General features: G+C 41.5%; 1 protein-coding gene across 2 annotated transcripts; it reads left to right on the forward strand.

The window, feature by feature from the left end:
* The first annotated feature begins 29 nt into the window (after positions 1 to 29).
* LOC121575289 (serine/arginine-rich splicing factor 3) lies at positions 30 to 5,015 on the forward strand. 2 transcript variants are annotated; one of them, XM_041888276.1, is made up of 7 exons: positions 65 to 156; positions 957 to 1,021; positions 1,277 to 1,487; positions 1,939 to 2,079; positions 3,760 to 3,798; positions 4,069 to 4,155; positions 4,345 to 5,015. In XM_041888276.1, the coding sequence occupies exons 2-7, from the start codon at positions 1,015 to 1,017 to the stop codon at positions 4,370 to 4,372; spliced, it is 513 nt and encodes a 170-aa protein (XP_041744210.1). In that variant the 5' UTR covers positions 65 to 156; positions 957 to 1,014; the 3' UTR covers positions 4,373 to 5,015. The 2 variants fall into 2 exon arrangements, with proteins under 2 accessions (XP_041744211.1, XP_041744210.1); XM_041888277.2 differs by lacking the exon at positions 957 to 1,021 and having other exon boundaries at positions 30 to 156.
* The last annotated feature ends 16,768 nt before the right edge of the window (positions 5,016 to 21,783 follow it).

Here is a 21,783-nt window from a genome sequence, read left to right on the forward strand (position 1 = left end):
TCATATCCGGTCAATTACGTAAGACAGACAGACAGTGCACACACTCCATAAAGATTTCCGGTCTCCATTTTATCGTAGCTAGCAGATACAGACGGGCGTTTCGACGAAGGACAGCAAACGAATCGAGTATCAGTGTTTGTTTTACAATACATTACGGTAAATAACACCTCTAAATAATACAAAGTGTGGCACGTATTTCTATTTAGCGATTCATGTTGTTTCTTTGATATTTCTCTTGTATTCATATTAGCTACCTTGCCCTAGCAGAAGCGCTAGCTAGTAGCCTTTTTTTCTTCTTCTGGTAGCTAGCTAACGAGTAGCTGAAATGGCTAGACCAACTGTATCGCAGCAAGTAACTGATTATGTTGCAGTTAATTTGCAATTATACTCTACGCAATTATACTCTCTCACACGTAGCCATGGCATGTGCAAATTGTGAACTAGTCAGTACAGGGACTGGGGAGGGAGCCAGCAAATGTCGAGGGTTATCTTAGCAAGGCCCATTCTTCCATTTTACATTGTAAAGTTAGTGAACAAAGGCCGGAGGTGAGAATGGTGTTAACCAACGTTTGGTCAGAAGACTAGCTAGTTGTTTTACCCTGTTATTATAGCTTACGTTCTGTTATTGCAGTATAGCAGAACCAATTAGCTATTAGTTCATGGAAATAAGAAGAAATCCCGCAATGCATTTCCATGTGCTATGCATTTCCACACCCCTTGCTTTATGGCCTATTGTTGCCTACCCCAAATTCAGCCATAATTATACAAATCTGCTTGACTGTTATAAACACACCTGGCTGTTTGAATGTGGCTTTAATTGTATGTGGAGGACCATTTTTATCTAAGTGTGTTATGAACAGACTATAGGCCTACTTGAATATACATTGTTGTCATGTTGTGTGATGTGTGGAAAATGTGTACTACATGAAAATCTAAATGGACAAATCTTCTTTCAGTTTCTCATTCACGTTTGCGGAGTATCAATTTTTGTTTTGAAAATTGAGGCTTGTTGAAATGGGAGGTAATTACTAAAATTTTTGTTCCTTGCATGCCAATACACTTGACTGTTTGACACAAGAAATTCACATAATTAGAGGTGTGTGTTCCAGAACTGCTTGAAGTAGCTTTTCTAGTTCGCGTCTATCTGAATGCAATTGAACCCCAGGTTCTTTTTACAGGTGCATGTCTTAAAAGTTAAGTAAATTTGCTGATCGGCTGCCTTTTGGATAATGATTCCTAGAAAGCAAAACATACATGCTGTTTAATATTTTTACAGATCCAGCCATGCACCGGGATTGCCCTCTCGACTGCAAGGTCTACGTGGGAAACCTGGGGAGTAATGGCAATAAGACAGAGCTGGAGAGGTCATTCGGCTATTATGGGCCACTTCGTAGTGTCTGGGTAGCTAGGAACCCCCCAGGCTTTGCTTTTGTGGAATTTGAAGATCCAAGGGATGCAACCGACGCAGTGAGAGAACTTGATGGAAGGTAAAACCTAAGAACAAGTTCCTCTGGTGGAAAAATAACAATGATAGAATCAGGAAATTGAGGCCTGTTGAAATGAGAGGTCATTACTCAGGATTTTGTTCCTTGCATCATTTGCATGCCAATATACTTGACAGTTTGACAAAAGAAATGCAGATCATTTCAGAGTTGTGTTCCGGAACTGTTTGAAGTAGCTTTTCTGGTTTGTCCATATGAATGCAAATGATCCACATGTGCTTTATACTTTGGTATAAAATAACTTAATGACAGAGCCTAGTTTGCTTGGAGATCATTGTTTCCACTCTGATATTTGGAAGGACTACCTATTAATTTTAGTTGCCACTTGCCTCCATTTAATGACCTGAAAGGGGGTGAAACAAGGCCATGCATGCCATAATGTTTTGGTGACTGTTTAACAGTATGCCCTGCGGTAACACCTTATTGATCTTTACAGGACACTAAGTGGTTCCCGTGTGCGAGTGGAGCTGTCCAATGGTGAGAAACGCACCCGCAACCGGGGTCCTCCTCCCTCATGGAGCAGACGTCCTCGAGATGACCATCGTGGGCGTCGTGGTAGCCCGCCCGCCAGGCGCAGGTAACCCTTCTCCCATACAGGGCTTTATGATAGCAATGCCCAACAGACTACTAATCCTTTTCTGTCCCTTTTACTAGTTAAACAATCTGTTTTGTTCCTGTGTCCTCTCCAAACTGCGTCTCCTGTTACTCTGCTCCATATTGATAGTTTAGCGCCGACTGTTTGATAACCCTTGTTTCCATGGTAGTCTACAGTGGTTAGTGTAATGTGGTGCTGAAGGCATGCAGTTTTCATCTTCATTATCATTGTTGATCAATTTAATTACTTCCAGGTTACTTTAGATTCAGGGGTTGGGTACAGTGTGAAATGAAATTTTGGCTTGCAAGCTTTTCACTGTTACCTGAAGCACTGAACGTGTTTTGGAAGTGTACTATACCGTTTGCAAGATTATTTTAAGCTTTGGCAAAGTGTAAAAATCGCAGCTAGCTTTTTGAAGTAGGTGATTCATATTTCAAAGCAGTACCTCACTATGAACTGGGTGGGAGGGAAGCTTAATGATGCTAGATTGGTTGTTTTTGTTACAATTTGAGGTTGCTTTTTTTATTGACCATTTAATATTAATAAAATGAACCCCGTTACAGAGTCATCACCATGCCTCTTCTCACCACCCTCTGAGTCAGTCAACTAGTCCTCTTTCAGCATCATGTGACCGTTGACCAGCGTGCCCCAATCAGCTTGGCTGGTGTTGTGTCACATGACCCAGGCATGGCCAGTCGTCAGGTTGCACCAGCCCATTGGTTCCTGCGCATGCAGTTCTCAGCCTCTTCCTCCAACTTTAACCCAATCGGCAGCGGCCCTCCTCACATTCCCGACCAATCAGCGTTTTACGTCCCCAAATGTCTACACTGCAACCTACCAGCAGCAGCCCTCGGCTAACCAATAAAAGCAGGAAAAATCCACAGCCAGCCCCCGTCCGCCAGCCAACTAATCACCTCGCAGCATCTGGCCAGTCCTTTTCAGCCAAATCTGCCTACCCGGCCTACAGTCTGCCTCCCCTTCGTCATTTCTAGCTTGTTGAAAACCAAATGACTAGTAAGTTTTACCTGCTTCATACAGTACACTGCTGATTACAAATTTAAAAGTGAAGAGAAAGCTGCTTTTAAAAGGTTCTCTTTTTTATTTGAATCAAACAGGATTGGTATTTCTCCCACATTACTGTAATCCGTTGATTTAAAGGGGAATGGACATTTTGAGAAACATACATTATTAATTTGTGAAGGTCTTTCTAATTGTTCAAAGGAGCTATTCTGATCAGTGCTTCCCCTGGTTTAGGTCGCAGTGGTCCCATCTTGTGTGTGCTTTGCACTTGTGCTCAATATGTAACCTTGATTCTTGACCATTAGTTATGTTACAACTCTCCATTTTCTTACCCCTTCCCATTTGGTATAATTGCACTTCTCTTTCCTAAGCATTTTTTGCCATTCATTCAGCTGGCAGTATTAACTAACCATTACCTTTTATGGGAGGCGATGACTGAATTTCATATTACAAATGTCTTATCTGCAGTCACCTATTCCCATCCCTTGGGGGGCGTAATAGACAGTAACTTGGTTCCCTAGTGTTCGGTGGGGACTGTATGGTTTACTTCAGGGTAATTTGGGGGTTGGATGGGTTTGGAATCAATGGCCCACCAATGTATCATGCTCTGCTTTTGACACCCTCTCACTCCCCCCTCCCCAGATCCCCACGTAGGAGGAGCTTCAGCCGCAGCCGAAGCAGGTATGTTGACAACCATAAGAGTTATTGTAAAAGTTAACAGCCGTACTATGGGCAAGTAAGATCAACACAGATTATTTTTAATGGAAGCGTGAACTAAAGGACCCAATTTTGAACTTTATGTATATGGTTCTGACAAGTATTTGATCTCTTAACACACCACACCCTCAACACAGCTTTCCAAACTTGTCAATGATTAGATCCTCTTGTCAACAGGGGCCTCGGTAAGATTCAGGTTGCTTTGGTTAATTCTGTTGTTCCTTCTGTATGCAGGTCTCTCTCCAGAGACAGGAAGAGGGAGAGATCTCTGTCCCGGGACAGGAACCACAAACCCTCAAGATCATTCTCTCGATCAAGGAGGTAAGCAGGAGGGGTTATAACAAATGGCAAGGATTTCTTATATCTTGTCAACAATGAAACCACTTTACTTGTGGCTTGTATGTAACGGTAACAGACCAACGGTGTAACATCTTTCTGAGAGCGTGCATGAATGCTCCAGAGAAAGTTTGTATTAACATTCTGGCTTAACTGTTTTTCCCCTTCTCACAGCCGCTCCAGGTCTACGGAGAGAAAGTAAGGAAATGCATGGCAGTCGAGTTTGAAGGCGAAGAAGATGAATGAACGAACGGTCGCCCCTTTGGCGAGTCGTTTCATGTGATGGACTTCAAAACACCCCCTGGTCAACTTTGTTTTTAACAATCAAAATATTTTAGCGGTTTTGTTTTTGCTTCTCTGTGACATGTAAGGTATCCAATTCCTCTGTATTTTGTAAATAAGTGGGTATGCAGGTGTAATGCATGACTAAAATGGCTGTTAGTCCTGTTAATGCCAAGACATACAGTAGTTGTCCCCAAGCACCATTCCATTTCATCAATCATTATAAGTGTTCTCTGTATTTGTCTATGAAAGTACCAGATCATGGAAACACACTGTTCTAAATAGTCTAGTGCTCAAGTCATGTTCCCATGTCAGCAAGATTTGTGTGTCTGGATGTGGTGGAAGGCTATGGTCACCTATCCTATCCTATTCTGTCGGTTAATATACCGACATGTTTTCTAATTGATCTCTAGAACTTCCACTATTCTTCCAGTTCCTGTTGGTAAAGTTTTGGCTTTGCGAATAATGGCACCCTTATTTTGACTACAATAGCTGACTGTTTTTCTTTTCCTTGATATTTGTACTATTTTATGTTCTCGGAATTAAAAACTGGTTGTAAAAAGTCTTCTTACCATTTATTTTGTGGCAGTTCACAGATATTTCATTTTAAGTAATAGTTCATTCTAAAATAGGAAACGGTCTGTCTACAGACCTCAAAGGTGGTCTCATGTTGACATCAAAAGCAACTGGAGAGAGAAGCGCCAACTATTTCTCCATTGCAAATCAATGGGAAATGCTGGGCATCATTGACATTAGGCAGTGCTTACTGTATATTTGGTGTGGTATGTGCATTTTTTTAAAACAATTTGAGGTCTGACACATTAGAACGTTTGCTCTTTGCATGCAAACATTTTTGGGGTGTTCTGAGATGCACCACAATAGGTCACTGTTGTATTGCATACATTTCTGCTCTAACAGCTCACCTTTATGGCCTGTAGTTGCACATACACAGATTGTACAAAACATGCTCTTTCATGACATACTGACCAGGTGGATAAAGGTGAAAGCTATGATCCCTTATTGATGTCACCTGTAAATCCACTTCAATCAGTGTAGATGAATGGGAGGAGACGGGTTAAAGAAGGATTTTAAAGCCTTGAGACAGGGATTGTGTGTGTCATTTAGAGGATAAATGGGCAAGACAAAAGATTTAAGTACCTTTGAACGGGGCATGGTAATAGGTGTCAGGGGCACTGGTTTGAGTGTGTCAAGAACTGCAACGCTGCTGGGTTTTTCACGCTCAACAGTTTCCTGTGTGTATCAACGAATGGTCCACCATTCCCACAGTTGTGTCAAACAACTGTGGGAAGCATTGGTGTCAACATGGGCCAGCATCCCTGTGGAACACTTTAGACACCTTGTAGAGCCCATGCCCGATGAATTGGGGCTGTTCTGGGGGGTGCTATGTCGAGAATACTGTATGTACTGTAAATACACATAACAAAATGGATGGAATTGCAGGAAATTAGCTTCCGGACCAGAGTCTGGAATATAAATAATATACTGTATACATATAAAGTGGGTGGTGACATTCAACGTTCTCTGTTGAATTCCCTCCATTATTACAAAGCAGGAGTGTATTATGGGCTTTCTGGGTGTCAGTAAGAGTTATGTTACTGAGTTTTGTTATGTAATCGTGAATTTAGTGGAGTTGAGTGTTTAACTGTCTGACCAAGTGGCCTAGTCACAGTGGTGTAAAGTACTACTTAAGTAGTTTTTTGGGGTATACAGTGGGGAAAAAAAGTATTTAGTCAGCCACCAATTGTGCAAGTTCTCCCACTTAAAAAGATGAGAGAGGCCTGTAATTTTCATTATAGGTACACATCAACTATGACAGACAAATTGAGAATTTTTTTTCCAGAAAATCACATTGTAGGATTTTTTATGAATTTATTTGCAAATTATGGTGGAAAATAAGTATTTGGTCACCTGCAAATAAGCAAGATTTCTGGCTCTCACAGACCTGTAACTTCTTCTTTAAGAGGCTCCTCTGTCCTCCACTCGTTACCTGTATTAATGGCACCTGTTTGAACTTGTTATCAGTATAAAAGACACCTGTCCACAACCTCAAACAGTCACACTCCAAACTCCACTATGGCCAAGACCAAAGAGCTGTCAAAGGACACCAGAAACAAAATTGTAGACCTGCACCAGGCTGGGAAGACTGAATCTGCAATAGGTAAGCAGCTTGGTTTGAAGAAATCAACTGTGGGAGCAATTATTAGGAAATGGAAGACATACAAGACCACTGATAATCTCCCTCGATCTGGGGCTCCACGCAAGATCTCACCCCGTGGGGTCAAAATGATCACAAGAACGGTGAGCAAAAATCCCAGAACCACACGGGGGGACCTAGTGAATGACCAGCAGAGAGCTGGTACCAAAGTAACAAAGCCTACCATCAGTAACACACTACGCCGCCAGGGACTCAAATCCTGCAGTGCCAGACGTGTCCCCCTGCTTAAGCCAGTACATGTCCAGGCCCGTCTGAAGTTTGCTAGAGTGCATTTGGATGATCCAGAAGAGGATTGGGAGAATGTCATATGGTCAGATGAAACCAAAATATAACTTTTAGGTAAAAACTCAACTCGTCGTTTTTGGAGGACAAAGAATGCTGAGTTGAATCCAAAGAACACCATACCTACTGTGAAGCATGGGGGTGGAAACATCATGCTTTGGGGCTGTTTTTCTGCAAAGGGACCAGGACGACTGATCTATGTAAAGGAAAGAATGAATGGGGCCATGTATCGTGAGATTTTGAGTGAAAACCTCCTTCCATCAGCAAGGGCATTGAAGATGAAACGTGGCTGGGTCTTTCAGCATGACAATGATCCCAAACACACCGCCCGGGCAACGAAGGAGTGGCTTCGTAAGAAGCATTTCAAGGTCCTGGAGTGGCCTAGCCAGTCTCCAGATCTCAACCCCATAGAAAATATTTGGAGGGAGTTGAAAGTCCGTGTTGCCCAGCGACAGCCCCAAAACATCATTGCTCTAGACGAGATCTGCATGGAGGAATGGGCCAAAATATCAGCAACAGTGTGTGAAAACCTTGTGAAGACTTACAGAAAACATTTGACCTGTGTCATTGCCAACAAAGGGTATATAACAATGTATTGAGAAACTTTTGTTATTGACCAAATACTTATTTTCCACCATAATTTGCAAATAAATTCATTAAAAATCCTACAATGTGATTTTCTGGATTTTTTTTCCTCATTTTGTCTGTCATAGTTGACGTGTACCTATGATGAAAATTACAGGCCTCTCTCATCTTTTTAAGTGGGAGAACTTGCACAATTGGTGGCTGACTAAATACTTTTTTTCCCCACTGTATGTACTTTACTATTTATATTTTTGACAACTTTACTACATTCCTAAATAAAATAATGTACTTTTTACTCCATACATTTTCCCTGACACCAAAAAGTACTCATTACATGGTGAATGCTTATTAGCAGGACAGGAAAATGGTCCAATTCACGCACTTATCAAGAGAACACGTGGTCATCCCTATTGCCTCTGATCTGGCAGAATCACTAAATACAAATGCATCATTTGTAAATGATGTCTTGAGTGTTGGAGTGTACCCCTGGCTATTCGTAAATGTTAGAAACAAGAAAATTGTGCTGTCTGCTTTGCTTAATATAAGGAATTTGAAATTATTTATACTTTTACTTTTGATACTTAAGTATATTTTAGCAATTACATTTACTTTTTATACTTAAGTATGTTTAGAACCAAATACTTTTAGACTTTTACTCAAGTAGTATTGGGTGACTTTCACGTTTACTTGAGTAACTTTCTATTAAGGTATCTATACTTTTACTCAAGTATGACAATTGGGTACTTTTTCCGCCACTGCCTAGTCATTTGTATAATAAGGTGTAATAATACCCTTTTTTAAGAATAGCCACCTGGAAGTCTGAAGTGATGGAGAACACATTGTACATCACAGATACCAAAATGTCATGTTTATTTGGCCAAAGAGCTCTATTTTCATGTCATCTGACCATAGCACCGGTTCCAATCCAAACTCCAGGCGGTGCAATAGTCAGATGACATGAAAATAGAGCTCTTTGGCCACGCACACCAGCGTTGGGTTTGGCATTGAAAAACAGAAGCATATGCAGAAAAGTACCTCATACCTATGTTAAAATATGGTGGTGCATCTTTGACGTTATGGGGCTATTTTGCTTCCACTGGTCCTGTGGCCCTTGTTAAGGTCAACGGCATCATGAACGTTACCAAGTACCAGGACATTTTAGCCAAAAACCTGGTTGACTCTGCCAGGAGGCTGACACTTGGCCGCAAGTGGATATTCCAGCAAGACAATGACCCCAAGCAAACATCAAAATCCACAAATAAATGGTTAATAGACCACAAAATCTACATTTTGCAATGGCCATCTCAGTCTCCGGACTTGAACCCCATTGAAAACCTGTGGTTTGAATTGAAGAGGGCAGTCCATAAACAAAGGATATCAAGGATCTGGAAAGATCTTTTATGGAGGAATGGTCTAAGATCTCATAAAACATTTTTGAAAAAGGCTCAGTGTTGTTATCCTCGCAAGGGCTGTGCTGGAGTACTGAAACAGAGGTGCCAATAATTGTGACCCCTGTCTTTTTGAGTTTTTTTTATTACTCGTTACACAAAATCTCTTTCTCTGAGCAATTGTGTTAGTATAAAATAATATAATTTTCACCAAAAAAATACCATGCAATATAGCTCAGTATTTGAATTATATATTTTATACAGTCTTTTTTGCTCATCTTTATCAAGGGTGCCAAAAATGATAGACCTGACTGTATCAGTGGAGGCTGCTGAGGGGAGGACGGCTCATAATAAGGGCTGACACGGAGCGAACCATGTGTTTGATGTATTTGATACCATTTCACTTATTCCGCTCCAGCCATTACCACGAGCCCGTCCTCCCCAATTAAGGTGCCACCAACCTCCTGTGGACTGTATATATAATCAAATCAAATCAAATTTTATTGGTCACATGCGCCGAATACAACAGGTGCAGACATTACAGTGAAATGCTTACTTACAGCCCTTAACCAACAGTGCATTTATTTTAAACAAAAAAAGTAAAAATAAAACAACAACAAAAAAAGTGTTGAGAAAAAAAGAGCAGAAGTAAAATAAAGTGACAGTAGGGAGGCTATATATACAGGGGGGTACCGTTGCAGAGTCAATGTGCGGGGGCACCGGCTAGTTGAGGTAGTTGAGGTAATATGTACATGTGGGTAGAGTTAAAGTGACTATGCATAAATACTTAACAGAGTAGCAGCAGCGTAAAAAGGATGGGGTGGGGGGGCAGTGCAAATAGTCCGGGTAGCCATGATTAGCTGTTCAGGAGTCTTATGGCTTGGGGGTAGAAGCTGTTGAGAAGTCTTTTGGACCTAGACTTGGCACTCCGGTACCGCTTGCCGTGCGGTAGCAGAGAGAACAGTCTATGACTAGGGTGGCTGGAGTCTTTGACAATTTTGAGGGCCTTCCTCTGACACCGCCTGGTATAGAGGTCCTGGATGGCAGGAAGCTTTGCCCCACTGATGTACTGGGCCGTACGCACTACCCTCTGTAGTGCCTTGCGGTCGGAGGCCAAGCAGTTGCCATACCAGGCGGTGATGCAACCAGTCAGGATGCTCTCGATGGTGCAGCTGTAGAATAGATGTAGCCAAAAGACAAGATTAAATCGACAATAGTCTGTAGGGTGACGATATTATCAAATGTCTTGTGAATGAAGAGACTGATGAACAGCGCAGCGTGTGTAATTGACAAAGAAGGGAACAGGGTTTACCAAAAATCAACTTTTTCCTACAGGTTCATGCAGTTCAGACAGATTCTGAGATTTCTAAAACACCTAGATTTGCCAAACAACTCTCAAAATTGAGTGGATGGGCTCTATTTCAAAATATCATTTTTTTGTAGAATAACCGCAATTACACGTGTTCCACACCTAAGCACTCACGGCAGCATATAGCCTAGGCTACTAAGCACAAACTAGTAACATTATAAAACTTAAAGGGATAGTTCACACAAACTACTAAATTACATATTGGTTTCCTTACCCTGTAAGCAGTCTATGGATATATAAGGTATGACAGCAATCCATGCCTCAAAATATGCTAATACATTTCAGCTGTTTCAAAATCATTGCTCTGCTATTAACGTTTTTAATGTAGGAGCATTTCACTTGAAGAGACAATTCTGTTTACATCCGACTGCTCGGAGAGGGGTGACTCTTGCGCGAGTCTCGCCCGCGACCTCCGGAGGTGGCGGGCGAGACTTGGGAATTTTGCATCTTTACACTACAGTAAATTGTCTAGCTGTAGGTCATTTTTTGATACCTCTTGAGAATCTATCATAGTATAAAAACGGTCATAGTTAGCAATGGCTAGTAAAACTACTTTGAAATTCCATAAACTGTATGCAGAGGCTGGTATCCATGAGTTCATCTGACTCTGGGTAGGTAGAAAAAGGGGTAAATTGCCAAAATCTCGCATTATCACTTTAAGGTTTAGTTTATGTGATAGTGATGTACTAATTCTCACCCCAGAATGATATAAATCTGTCTTGGGTGACAAACAGGTGGCACTGATTTTCAAATATGTCATACACCAGATGACCAAAAGTATGTGGGAACATTGCTGCGGGGACGTGCTTCCATGAAGCCACAAGAGCATTAGTGAGGTCGGGCACTGATGTTAGGCGATTAGGCCTGGCTCACAGTCGGTGTTCCAATTCATCCCAAAAGTGTTCGATGGGTTTGAGGTCAGGGCTCTGTGCAGGCACGTCAAGTTCTTCCACACCGATCTCGACAAACCATTTCTGTATGGACCTCGCGTTGTGCACGGGGGCATTGTCATGCAGAAACAGGAAAGAGCCTTCCCCAAACTGTTGCCACAAAGTTGAAAGCACAGAATCGTCTAGAATGTCATTGTATGCTGTAGCGTTAAGAATTCCCTTCATTGGAACTAATGGACCTAGCCCGAAGCATGAAAAAAAGCCCAAGACCATTATTCCTCCTCCACCAAACTTTACAGTTGGCACTATGCATTGGGGCAGGTAGCGTTCTTCTGGCATCCGCCAAACCCAAATTCGTCCATCAGACTGCCAGATGGTGAAGCGTGATTCATCACTCCAGAGGACACGTTTCCACTGCTTCATAGTCCAATGGCGGCGAGCTTTACACCACTCCAGCCGACGCTTGGCATTGCGCAAGGTGATCTTAGGCTTGTGTGCGGCTACTCGGCCATGGAAACCCATTTCATGAAGCTCCCAACGAACAGTTATTGTGCTGATGTTGCTTCCAGAGGCAGTTTGGAAATCGGTAGTGAGTGTTGCAACCGAGGACAGACTATTTTTACACACTACGCATTTCAGCACTCGGCGGTCCCGTTCTGTGAGCTTGTGTGGCCTATCACTTTGGGGCTGAGCCGTTGTTGCTCCTAGACATTTCCACTTCACAATAACAGCACTTACAGTTGACCGGGGCAGCTCTAGCAGGGCATAAATTTGATGAACTGACTTGTTGGAAAGGTGGCATCTTATGACAGTGCCATGTTGAAAGTCACTGAGCTCTTCAGTAAGGCCATTCTACTGCCAGTGTTTGTATATGGAGATTGCATTGCTGTGTGTTTGATTTTATAGATTTTTTTAAAAATAGAATTAGCAGAAGCCACTAATCTGAAGGGATGTCCACATACTTTTGTATATATAGTGTAGTTTGTTAATTATGCATCCCATGGCCTACCGTAAAGTGTGTCTGTAATACAGTGGCAAATCTTTTTAGAAGAGGTTTTATTAATCTTTTCCAATATACAGTATGAACAATGCATTACACAACCTATGATGACACAAGGGTTTCATAGGGTAGAATCTTTATGACTGAACAGGGGTGGAAGTAAAAACAACTTCCCAACCCACAGCTCCCACTTACTTCACCCACAGCTCCACGCGAACTCTCTGTAAGCATCTCAAATAGGCCTACCCAGAGCCATGTATTTACAGAGTTGGGCCAATGAGGTTTCTGCATTTTGTTGCATTTACATGACACTTCAACATTCTATGGCAGACATTCCATTGACATTACATGGGGAATATTTAAACAATGCTATGTAACTGAATGTCTAGAATTAGAAGAATATTATACATTCCAAAAGTTGGCCTAACTCTCTAAGGGTGTGTTTGTAAATTCAATCTGGAGTGCCAGAGTGCGCTCTGGGCGTTCGTAAATTCACAGCGTTTTCAGATGTCCGTTCGTAAATTCAGAGCGCCCATTGGACGCTCTGGCGGAGGAGTAGGGTTGTAGGGTTGAGCGGAGCGTTCTGACCTCACAAGGGCAGTCAAGCAAACTGGCTAATGTTGGCTAGCTTGCAAGCAAGCTACTTCCAGACACAAATGAGAGAACACCTCACTGATCATTTTACTCGCCTTAGCAGAGCTGGTTAGGCTGTTTTCATTTTTATCTAGAGCGTTGATGACTGAAACTGTGCTGCTGGCAACAATTTAATAACGTTTTTTTGCCTACATTTACTGACACCGGTCATATTGAATGGGTGTTGCACGTTCATAAATTAGTCAATTATTCTGCGCTCTGAAACACTCAGACAAGAGCTCTGAAATCGGAGTAATGTTAGATAGCCAGAGTGAATTTACAAAAGCAGCCTAAATATATAGGTAGTTATCAATCAAACGTCACATATATATATATATATATATACAGTGGGGAAAAAAAGTATTTAGTCAGCCACCAATTGTGCATGTTCTCCCACTTAAAAAGATGAGAGAGGCCTGTAATTTTCATCATAGGTACACGTCAACTATGACAGACAAATTGAGACAAAAAAATCCAGAAAATCACATTGTAGGATTTTTAATGAATTTATTTGCAAATTATGGTGGAAAATAAGTATTTGGTCATCTACAAACAAGCAAGATTTCTGGCTCTCACAGACCTGTAACTTCTTATTTAAGAGGCTCCTCTGTCCTCCACTCGTTACCTGTATTAATGGCACCTGTTTGAACTTGTTATCAGTATAAAAGACACCTGTCCACAACCTCAAACAGTCACACTCCAAACTCCACTATGGCCAAGACCAAAGAGCTGTCAAAGGACACCAGAAACAAAATTGTAGACCTGCACCAGGCTGGGAAGACTGAATCTGCAATAGGTAAGCAGCTTGGTTTGAAGAAATCAACTGTGGGAGCAATTATTAGGAAATGGAAGACATACAAGACCACTGATAATCTCCCTCGATCTGGGGCTCCACGCAAGATCTCACCCTGTGGGGTCAAAAAGATCACAAGAACGGTGAGCAAAAATCCCAGAACCACACGGGGGGACCTAGTGAATGACCTGCAGAGAGCTGGGACCAAAGTAACAAAGCCTACCATCAGTAACACACTACGCCGCCAGGGACTCAAATCCTGCAGTGCTAGACGTGTCCCCCTGCTTAAGCCAGTACATGTCCAGGCCCGTCTGAAGTTTGCTAGTGTGCATTTGGATGATCCAGAAGAGGATTGGGAGAATGTCATATGGTCAGATGAAACCAAAATATAACTTTTTGGTAAAAACTCAACTCGTCGTGTTTGGTGGACAAAGAATGCTGAGTTGCATCCAAAGAACACCATACCTACTGTGAAGCATGGGGGTGGAAACATCATGCTTTGGGGCTGTTTTTCTGCAAAGGGACCAGGACGACTGATCTGTGTAAAGGAAAGAATGAATGGGGCCATGTATCGTGAGATTTTGAGTGAAAACCTCCTTCCATCAGCAAGGGCATTGAAGATGAAACGTGGCTGGGTCTTTCAGCATGACAATGATCCCAAACACACCGCCCGGGCAACGAAGGAGTGGCTTCGTAAGAAGCATTTCAATGTCCTGGAGTGGCCTAGCCAGTCTCCAGATCTCAACCCCATAGAAAATCTTTGGAGGGAGTTGAAAGTCTGTGTTACCCAGCGACAGCCCCAAAACATCACTGCTCTAGAGGAGATCTGCATGGAGGAATGGGCCAAAATACCAGCAACAGTGTGTGAAAATCTTGTGAAGACTTACAGAAAACGTTTGACCTGTGTCATTGCCAACAAAGGGTATATAACAAAGTATTGAGAAACTTTTGTTATTGACCAAATACTTATTTTCCACCATAATTTGCAAATAAATTCATTCAAAATCCTACAATGTGATTTTCTGGATTTTTTTTCCTCATTTTGTCTATCATAGTTGACGTGTACCTATGATGAAAATTACAGGCCTCTCTCATCTTTTTAAGTGGGAGAACTTGCACAATTGGTGGCTGACTAAATACTTTTTTTCCCCACTGTATATATAGACTCTCAACATCTAATGTGACCAAAAAACAGTCTTCTATTAATCGTTATTGGTGAGATCTTATTTATGAAGTCTATAGAGTCTTTCACATATGGTGGCAATGCTTGCACATGAGATTTAATAAAATAGTCTATAAAGTTCGACAGTGGCTCTAGCATTGAGCCTATTTATGCAACCACTGGTCTGCCTGGATAATTGCCTTGTGTTTTGGTTTGTGTAATTTAGGCACTTAAGAACAGGCATTTAATGAACTAATGCAAGATTCTTCTTTGGTTATCAAACCTGTAGACAAGGGGGGTGCCTGTGGTCGTTTTAGACTATGAAAAATACAAAGAAGAGATTCTGAGACAACTCAGTAATGAATGTTTCTATAGAAAACTGAGTGTTGATCCCACACAGGTGTTCCAAAGGGATCCCACGTAGCACAAAACGTTCCTGGAACCTAAACCAACGTTGGACTTAGGTTGGGAAATGTTATATATTGGTGTTGTAACAACGTTCTCTCAACATTCCTAAATAAACGTTTTAAAATACATGTATTTGAAACATATTCCAACTTTGCCAATAGGTTGAGATTTTGTACTATTTGACACGTATGAAAAGGAACTCTTGGTCAACGTTTCTAAACGTCCCCTGTAGAGCATGGCTCTTGCAACGCCAGGATTGTGGGTTCGTTTCCCACGGGGGGCCAGTATGAAAAAATGTATGCACTAACTGTAAATCGCTCTGGATAAGAGCGTCTGCTAAATGACTAAAATGTTTTAAAATAAATGTATTTGAAACGTATTCCAACGTAGCCAATAGGTAGGGTTTTGGTACTGTTTGACAAGTACGAAAGGGAACTCTTGGCCAACGTTTATAAACGTTGTCACTTGGTTTCAAAATGAACTTTTGCTTTCACTCCCATTGCCATAGAAACGCACAGTTCCATCAACTTAACTTGTTTGCGGAATGCCGACACGCGCGTCCACGTGCAGATAACATGCGCTTTTCTAACTTTCACTTAAGTGAATTCACTGCAGTAACGTCGTCGGGTCACTTTGTAATTTGTATATGTAATAACATGTAACATTGGCTTTGAATTATGTAATCAGTGTTGATGTTAGATTATTAAACAACTGAATGCCTGGAGATAACGTTTTAGTACAAGATAACGTTAGCTTACCTAACTCAGTTGACTCACTTAACGTAATGTTAGCTAAGTTGACTAACGTTAGAGTAAACTAGGCTTATTAACACTAACTTTACCGTTCTGCTAGTTAACCAGCCAGCTGACCAGCCGTAACGTTACGTTACCCCCTTGCCTTGTGTTCTTCGGATCATCATTCTCCTTTAGCCAAGTAAGTTACTGCTGCTTCCGGTTTCTCAAGCCAAGCCCGGGGTGTGTTCGCTGACACTGACACAGATGTTCCAATGTAATTTAGATCAAGTCACCTTGCATTGAAACATGGCAATCTCTGTTTTCTGTCTACAGTCTGCCAACCAGCCAGTCAACGAACCAGCTGTAGCCCTTGGTAACTTACTCTTCGTAAGAGTCTTCCTCCTCCTCCAGCTAGCTAACGTAAGGCGATTATCTGAATTATTTAAATGAATTAACCCACCCAATTACTCAACTAAGCACCCATAGCCACTGTGTATATAGCTCAATGACACGACCAATACATTTATTTCAGGAGATAATGGATAGTGAGAAAACGCTGCTACATCAGGAAATGGATTGCCTCAAGGAGAAAGCTACTAAAGGACTGTAGTTTAAATAGGCCAGGCCAAGAAAGGCATATTGATCCTGCGGAGTCAGAGATTGCTATGAAATGCACACCAAGTCCTTATGACTTAGACACATCAAACAAAATCAGAGAAAGTGACAATCATGGAGCCAACAATGATGATGATGATGGGGAAATCAGTGAAGGGGACATTCATGGTGCCAATGATGATGATGATGATGGGGAAATCAGTCAAAGGGATATTTATGGGGACTCAGACTGACACAGTTATGGAATCCACTCTAAGAGAAGACTTAGCCTCTTGGCTTGTTGTGAATAATATAAAGCACACCGCAGCAGATGGTTTTCTGAAGATACTGAAAAAACAGGGTGTTGATGATCTGCCATGTAGTGCACATACACTGTTAAAAACGGATAAACATGTGCGGTCGAATTGAAGTCTGGCATTGACTATGTGTTTTTGGGAGTAGAGAACATGCTGAATAAGAACTTAGACAAGTGTCCCAGTTGCTTCACAGATGAGACTGAGTATTTGAATGTGTCTCTGAATGTTGATGGACTACCCCTATTCAAGAGCACAAAAACCGTAACCTGGTCTGTGTTGTGTGGTGTCAACACCCCACTGATAGTTTTCCCAGTTGCACTGTCATGTGGAAATTCTAAACCGAATGACCTCGACTTTCTTAATGATACCATACAAGAGATGAAGAAGCTTAAAGATGATGGAATGGTGTATAGGGGCAGGCAAGTAAAAATCCTTCTGACATGTGTAGTGTGTGACGCACCAGCCAGAGCCATGGTAAAAGGGATCAAACAATTCTCAGGATACTACTGTGTGAGAAATGCACCCAGAAGGGAGTTTTGCTTGGGTGAGTTACATATCAGGCTGTAGAAGACCTAGAGGCACGCACTGACAAGTCATTTAGAGAGCACACTCAACAAGAACACCAAGGGGTGTCTCCATTCATAGAGTTGGACATCGACATGGTGAAGGCCTTCCCAGTAGACTATATGTATCAGGCTTGTCTGGGTGTCACAAATAAGTTGATTCTGACTTGGATGCATGGAAAGAGGGAAACAAGAATGTCTAGGGGTCATATTGCAAATATCAGTGCCCGCATGTTGGAGCTGAAACCGGCAGTGCCCAACATTTTTGCTCGTAAGTCTAGGAGTCTAGATGAAATGGAAAGCCACTGAATTCCCCCAATTCATGCTGTACACGGGCAAACTTGTACTTAAGGGCATCCTAACACCAGACCTATATAAACATTTTTTTAACCTTCTCAGTGGCTATGTGTATACTTGTCTGTCCAGACCTCATTGAGCAGCACTATGACTATGCAAAATAACTTCTAGCCTATTTTGTCAAGAAGGCCAGGGAGCTGTACGGCCCAGAGTTTGTTGTTTACAATGTGCATAGCATGCTCCACATTGCAGATGATGCAAAGCAATTTCGTGGACTGGACAACTGTTCTGGCTTTCCGTTTGAAAACTACAATCAGAAATTGAAGAAGATGGTCCACTCTGGACACCTTCCCTTGGCCCAGATTGTCAAACGTCCCTCTGAGACTGTCACTGTGGTTAAAAGACCTGTGTTTGCCAAGGAACAAAGTGTGAAATGCAGGAGGCCTGACAATGTGTTCCAGACAGGGAACAAGTTCTGAGAGGTGTGCGAGGAAGTGTCACAGGGCGGTGGGTTCCTCTGCAGGGTGTACCATGACCTTGAGTCATTCTTTTCTGAGCTCTGTGACTCAAGATTGATTGGAGTGTACCATGGTAGGACAGGAAATACCTCAATAAGAGTCCTTCCACTGGCAAGCCTAAACAAACCAGTTGTAATGGTCAAGGAGAGTGAGGACTCTGCTATATTTCTGAGAATTCTTCACAAGATGTAACAAGTTGTAAGTGTAATACTGAATAACAATATAATGATGTCTTCAGAGTAGCCTAATCAACAAAATTATCTGATGTGTCACTCAACCGCTCAATTAATAAAGGCTTGTTTCATTTTGCAGATGCCAGTGTATGCGGTGGTGGTGTTCCACAATGAAACTCCAGTCACGGTGGCAGCAGTGGTAAAGTCATGGATTGTGACCACTAAGAAGGTGCTAACTTCTTTAGAAGCTGTGAAATAGAACCATAATATTAAACTCATTCATACTTGGCCTGTACTGTGCTGTTAATGCCCGTGGATGACAATCAAGTACTTTTACCTTTCAGGGATTCCTGTGCTACTGGCCGTCAACAGGCTACAGCAAGAAGCTGAAGAGACGCTCCTGACAAGGAGAGGTGGCCTAAATATAGCGTCCGTGTCATCCCTCACACAACAACTGCTAAAAGTGTACAACCAATATAGTTTGTCCATAATCAACCAAAAGTCACTGTTACGTTTCTGTTCTCCCAAATGTAATCCTATTTGGCCAACTTTCTCAGATGACTACTCCAAAGCACACCGCTTTGCAAAAAAAGCAGAACAAACCTCCAATATGGAAAGCACTAGCGAAATGGAGGCACGACCACACACCATCCCAGCTCGTTACCAGACTAGTTGTTCTGATGACAGCAGCAGTAAGTTGATTATACACTGAGTATATTAACATCTGTAGATCCGATGCTTATGACATGTTTCTGTTTTGTTTTTGTATCTAGCAACTGATATAGATGAGTTCTTTATGGAACCCTGCTTTCCAAAGAAAACTTTACGTTTACCTCTACCGCCCAGATATCAGGCCACAAATGAAGGCGTCTTATATGGAAGAATTATTTATGATTTCACAACTAACAGAATTTTGGCCCAATGCAATGCCAAATAAATCATGCTTCTTATGATTTGTAATTACCCAAAGATATCCCGCAAAAAGGAAAGGCCTCCAAAGTGTCCAGTGCACCACAAAGTGTGTCATGCAGTGAGTATTGAGAGGAACCAACATTTTGGACAGTGACATACACTATATGGCCAAAAGTATGTGGACACCCCTACTAATTATTGATTTCAGGTATTTCAGCCACACCCATTGCTAACAGGCGCATAAAATCCAGCTAAGCCTTTTAGTTCCAGTGAAGGTCACCTTAATGCTACAGAATACAAAGACATTTTAGACAAGTGGGTGCTTCCAATTTTGTGGAAAAAGTTTGGGGAAGGCCCTTTCCTGTTCCAGCATGACTGTGCCCCATAGACACACTCCAAAATCGTGTGGATAGCCTTCCCAGAAGAGTGGCGGCTGTTATAGCCGCAAAGGGGGACCAACTCCATATTAATGCCCATGGTTTTGGAATGGGATGTCCAACAAGCTTATATAGGTGTGGTGGTCAGGTGTCCACATACTTTTGGCCATATAGTGTATATAGAATATCTTCAAATTAAGCTGACACATGCATTTCAAATCTGAGGTGGAGAAGTACATATCTAAAATGTGTGTCACTGTCCATGTATCTTTGGTGTTGACTGTAATAGCATATTGAATTCACATACCTGAGTTTTATCTAATCTTCTACAACTTCCTACAGGCCTACCAGCCAAAACAAGTAGCACCACCTGCAGCATCCAGTAAGAATGTTGCATATCTGTTACAGTACATAGTCAACCTCCCTTAGTAGTGGCCAACAGTATCAACACATCCCTCTCTATATTTCCCCTCAACCAAAACCGTTGTGTTTTTCTGGAATGTCACAATGCACTGTTAAGAATGAATGAATGAATTGCTTTAAGCTAAACCTCCTATCCATCCTCATAGGTCTCCAACAAAAGGAATCTGCATCCACAAGTGCTGTGCAGTCTCAGGAGATAATTGCAATGATGTCTTGTTAGTACTGTACATGTTCATCTGTGATTTAACAGTGCATTGGTCAAAATAGCAACTCCCCTTTAATCCTTTCGGCTAAAACAGCTTGTCTTGGACCCAATTATGTGTCTCCGTTCTAATCAATGATGTCTTGTTAAGCCTTCCAGACAAAGGTACTGATGAAGCTAGACATTATAATTGAGAACCAGCAAGAGCAACTGAAGCTCCTTAATGCTACAAGGCCATCGACCACAGCTGAGGACCTCAACATTCTGCCATCACCGTTAGTCTCTGTGGCTGACCTGAAGCTACTGTGTAAGCGGATCTCAACAGTGGAGAATTTTCGTAAACAATTGGTATGATCTCACTGCAAGTACCATTTACCCAGAATCCATTGGCCTCCTTGTCCTAGATCTACAGTATAATACCATATTGTGCTGCTTTACTACTAATTAAACTGAATTATGTGTTTCAATCTCATTCAGAGGCCTGCAGCAGATGCCACAAAGAGGCCAAAATCACTGTGTGAGACCGAAAGCGGTGAATGCCTGAAGCATGCGCCATTTAAGGATGGGGGCAACAAATGCAGATCAAAGGTAGGACAGGTTTTGTGTTCATTAACCATTAACAGTACGCAACAGTAGCACAAGTGTTTTACTTACATGAACATGTTGTTCCACATTGTAATTTCTCTGAATAATTCATTTGTATGATCGACTCCGTCGTAGCTCGCTAACACATCAGCTGGATGCTTAGCCTAGTCTAGCTAAATACGGTTGTTTACTTCACCACTATCCCATAATGCTAGGTAACTTTCTTCTTCTGTAACGTTAGTTGTCCAAATTGACACATCTGTCTCCAGAGAAGAAGAGAGTCGCAGATAAACACACGAGCTGACTGTGCCCCTCAAATAAATGTTACTAGTCCAATTATGAGTTGTAACACTCAGTTACTTTGTTTCAGACCACAGCACCTGAAATAATGGAGAGAGACGGAAGCTTAAGCACGAGCCCAAGAGACCGAAGGAGCACAAGCACGGAGTCGACCCTAATGCTTTTTGACTAAAGAGGACTAAATATTTTGTAACTCCAGTGATTTTATTAAATGTGTCCAGTGGTAAAAAAAAAAGAGGAAAATACTAGGGAAATAGTAATGTGATTAGTTGCTAATCTAATTATAGTTAATCAAGAGTTAGTAATTAACAGTTGTATATTGTATTTTGTATTTCCTTGTTGGTTAAATAAATAAAATGTTATCTATAATAGTCCCCTTTTCAGTCATGTAAATAGTTACCAGTCCAATTATAGTTAATGAAGAGTTAGCAATTAACAGTTTTATATTCAATTGTGTATTTCCTTGTTGGTAAAAATAATAATATATATATATATATATATATATATATATATATATATATATATATATAATATATATATATAGTTGAAATGTCCTGTCTTTACAAGTTGAAGCCATCTTGGCATATAAC

The sequence above is a fragment of the Coregonus clupeaformis genome, chromosome 10 (genome assembly GCF_020615455.1).
Source record: "Coregonus clupeaformis isolate EN_2021a chromosome 10, ASM2061545v1, whole genome shotgun sequence".
Taxonomy (NCBI): Eukaryota; Metazoa; Chordata; class Actinopteri; order Salmoniformes; family Salmonidae; genus Coregonus; species Coregonus clupeaformis.

Coding starts and splice junctions, on each gene's coding strand:
- LOC121575289 (XM_041888276.1), top strand. Junction 2,080..3,759: donor AGCCCGCCCGCCAGGCGCAG/GTAACCCTTCTC, acceptor CCCCCTCCCCAG/ATCCCCACGTAGGAGGAGCT. Junction 4,156..4,344: donor TCATTCTCTCGATCAAGGAG/GTAAGCAGGAGG, acceptor CCCTTCTCACAG/CCGCTCCAGGTCTACGGAGA.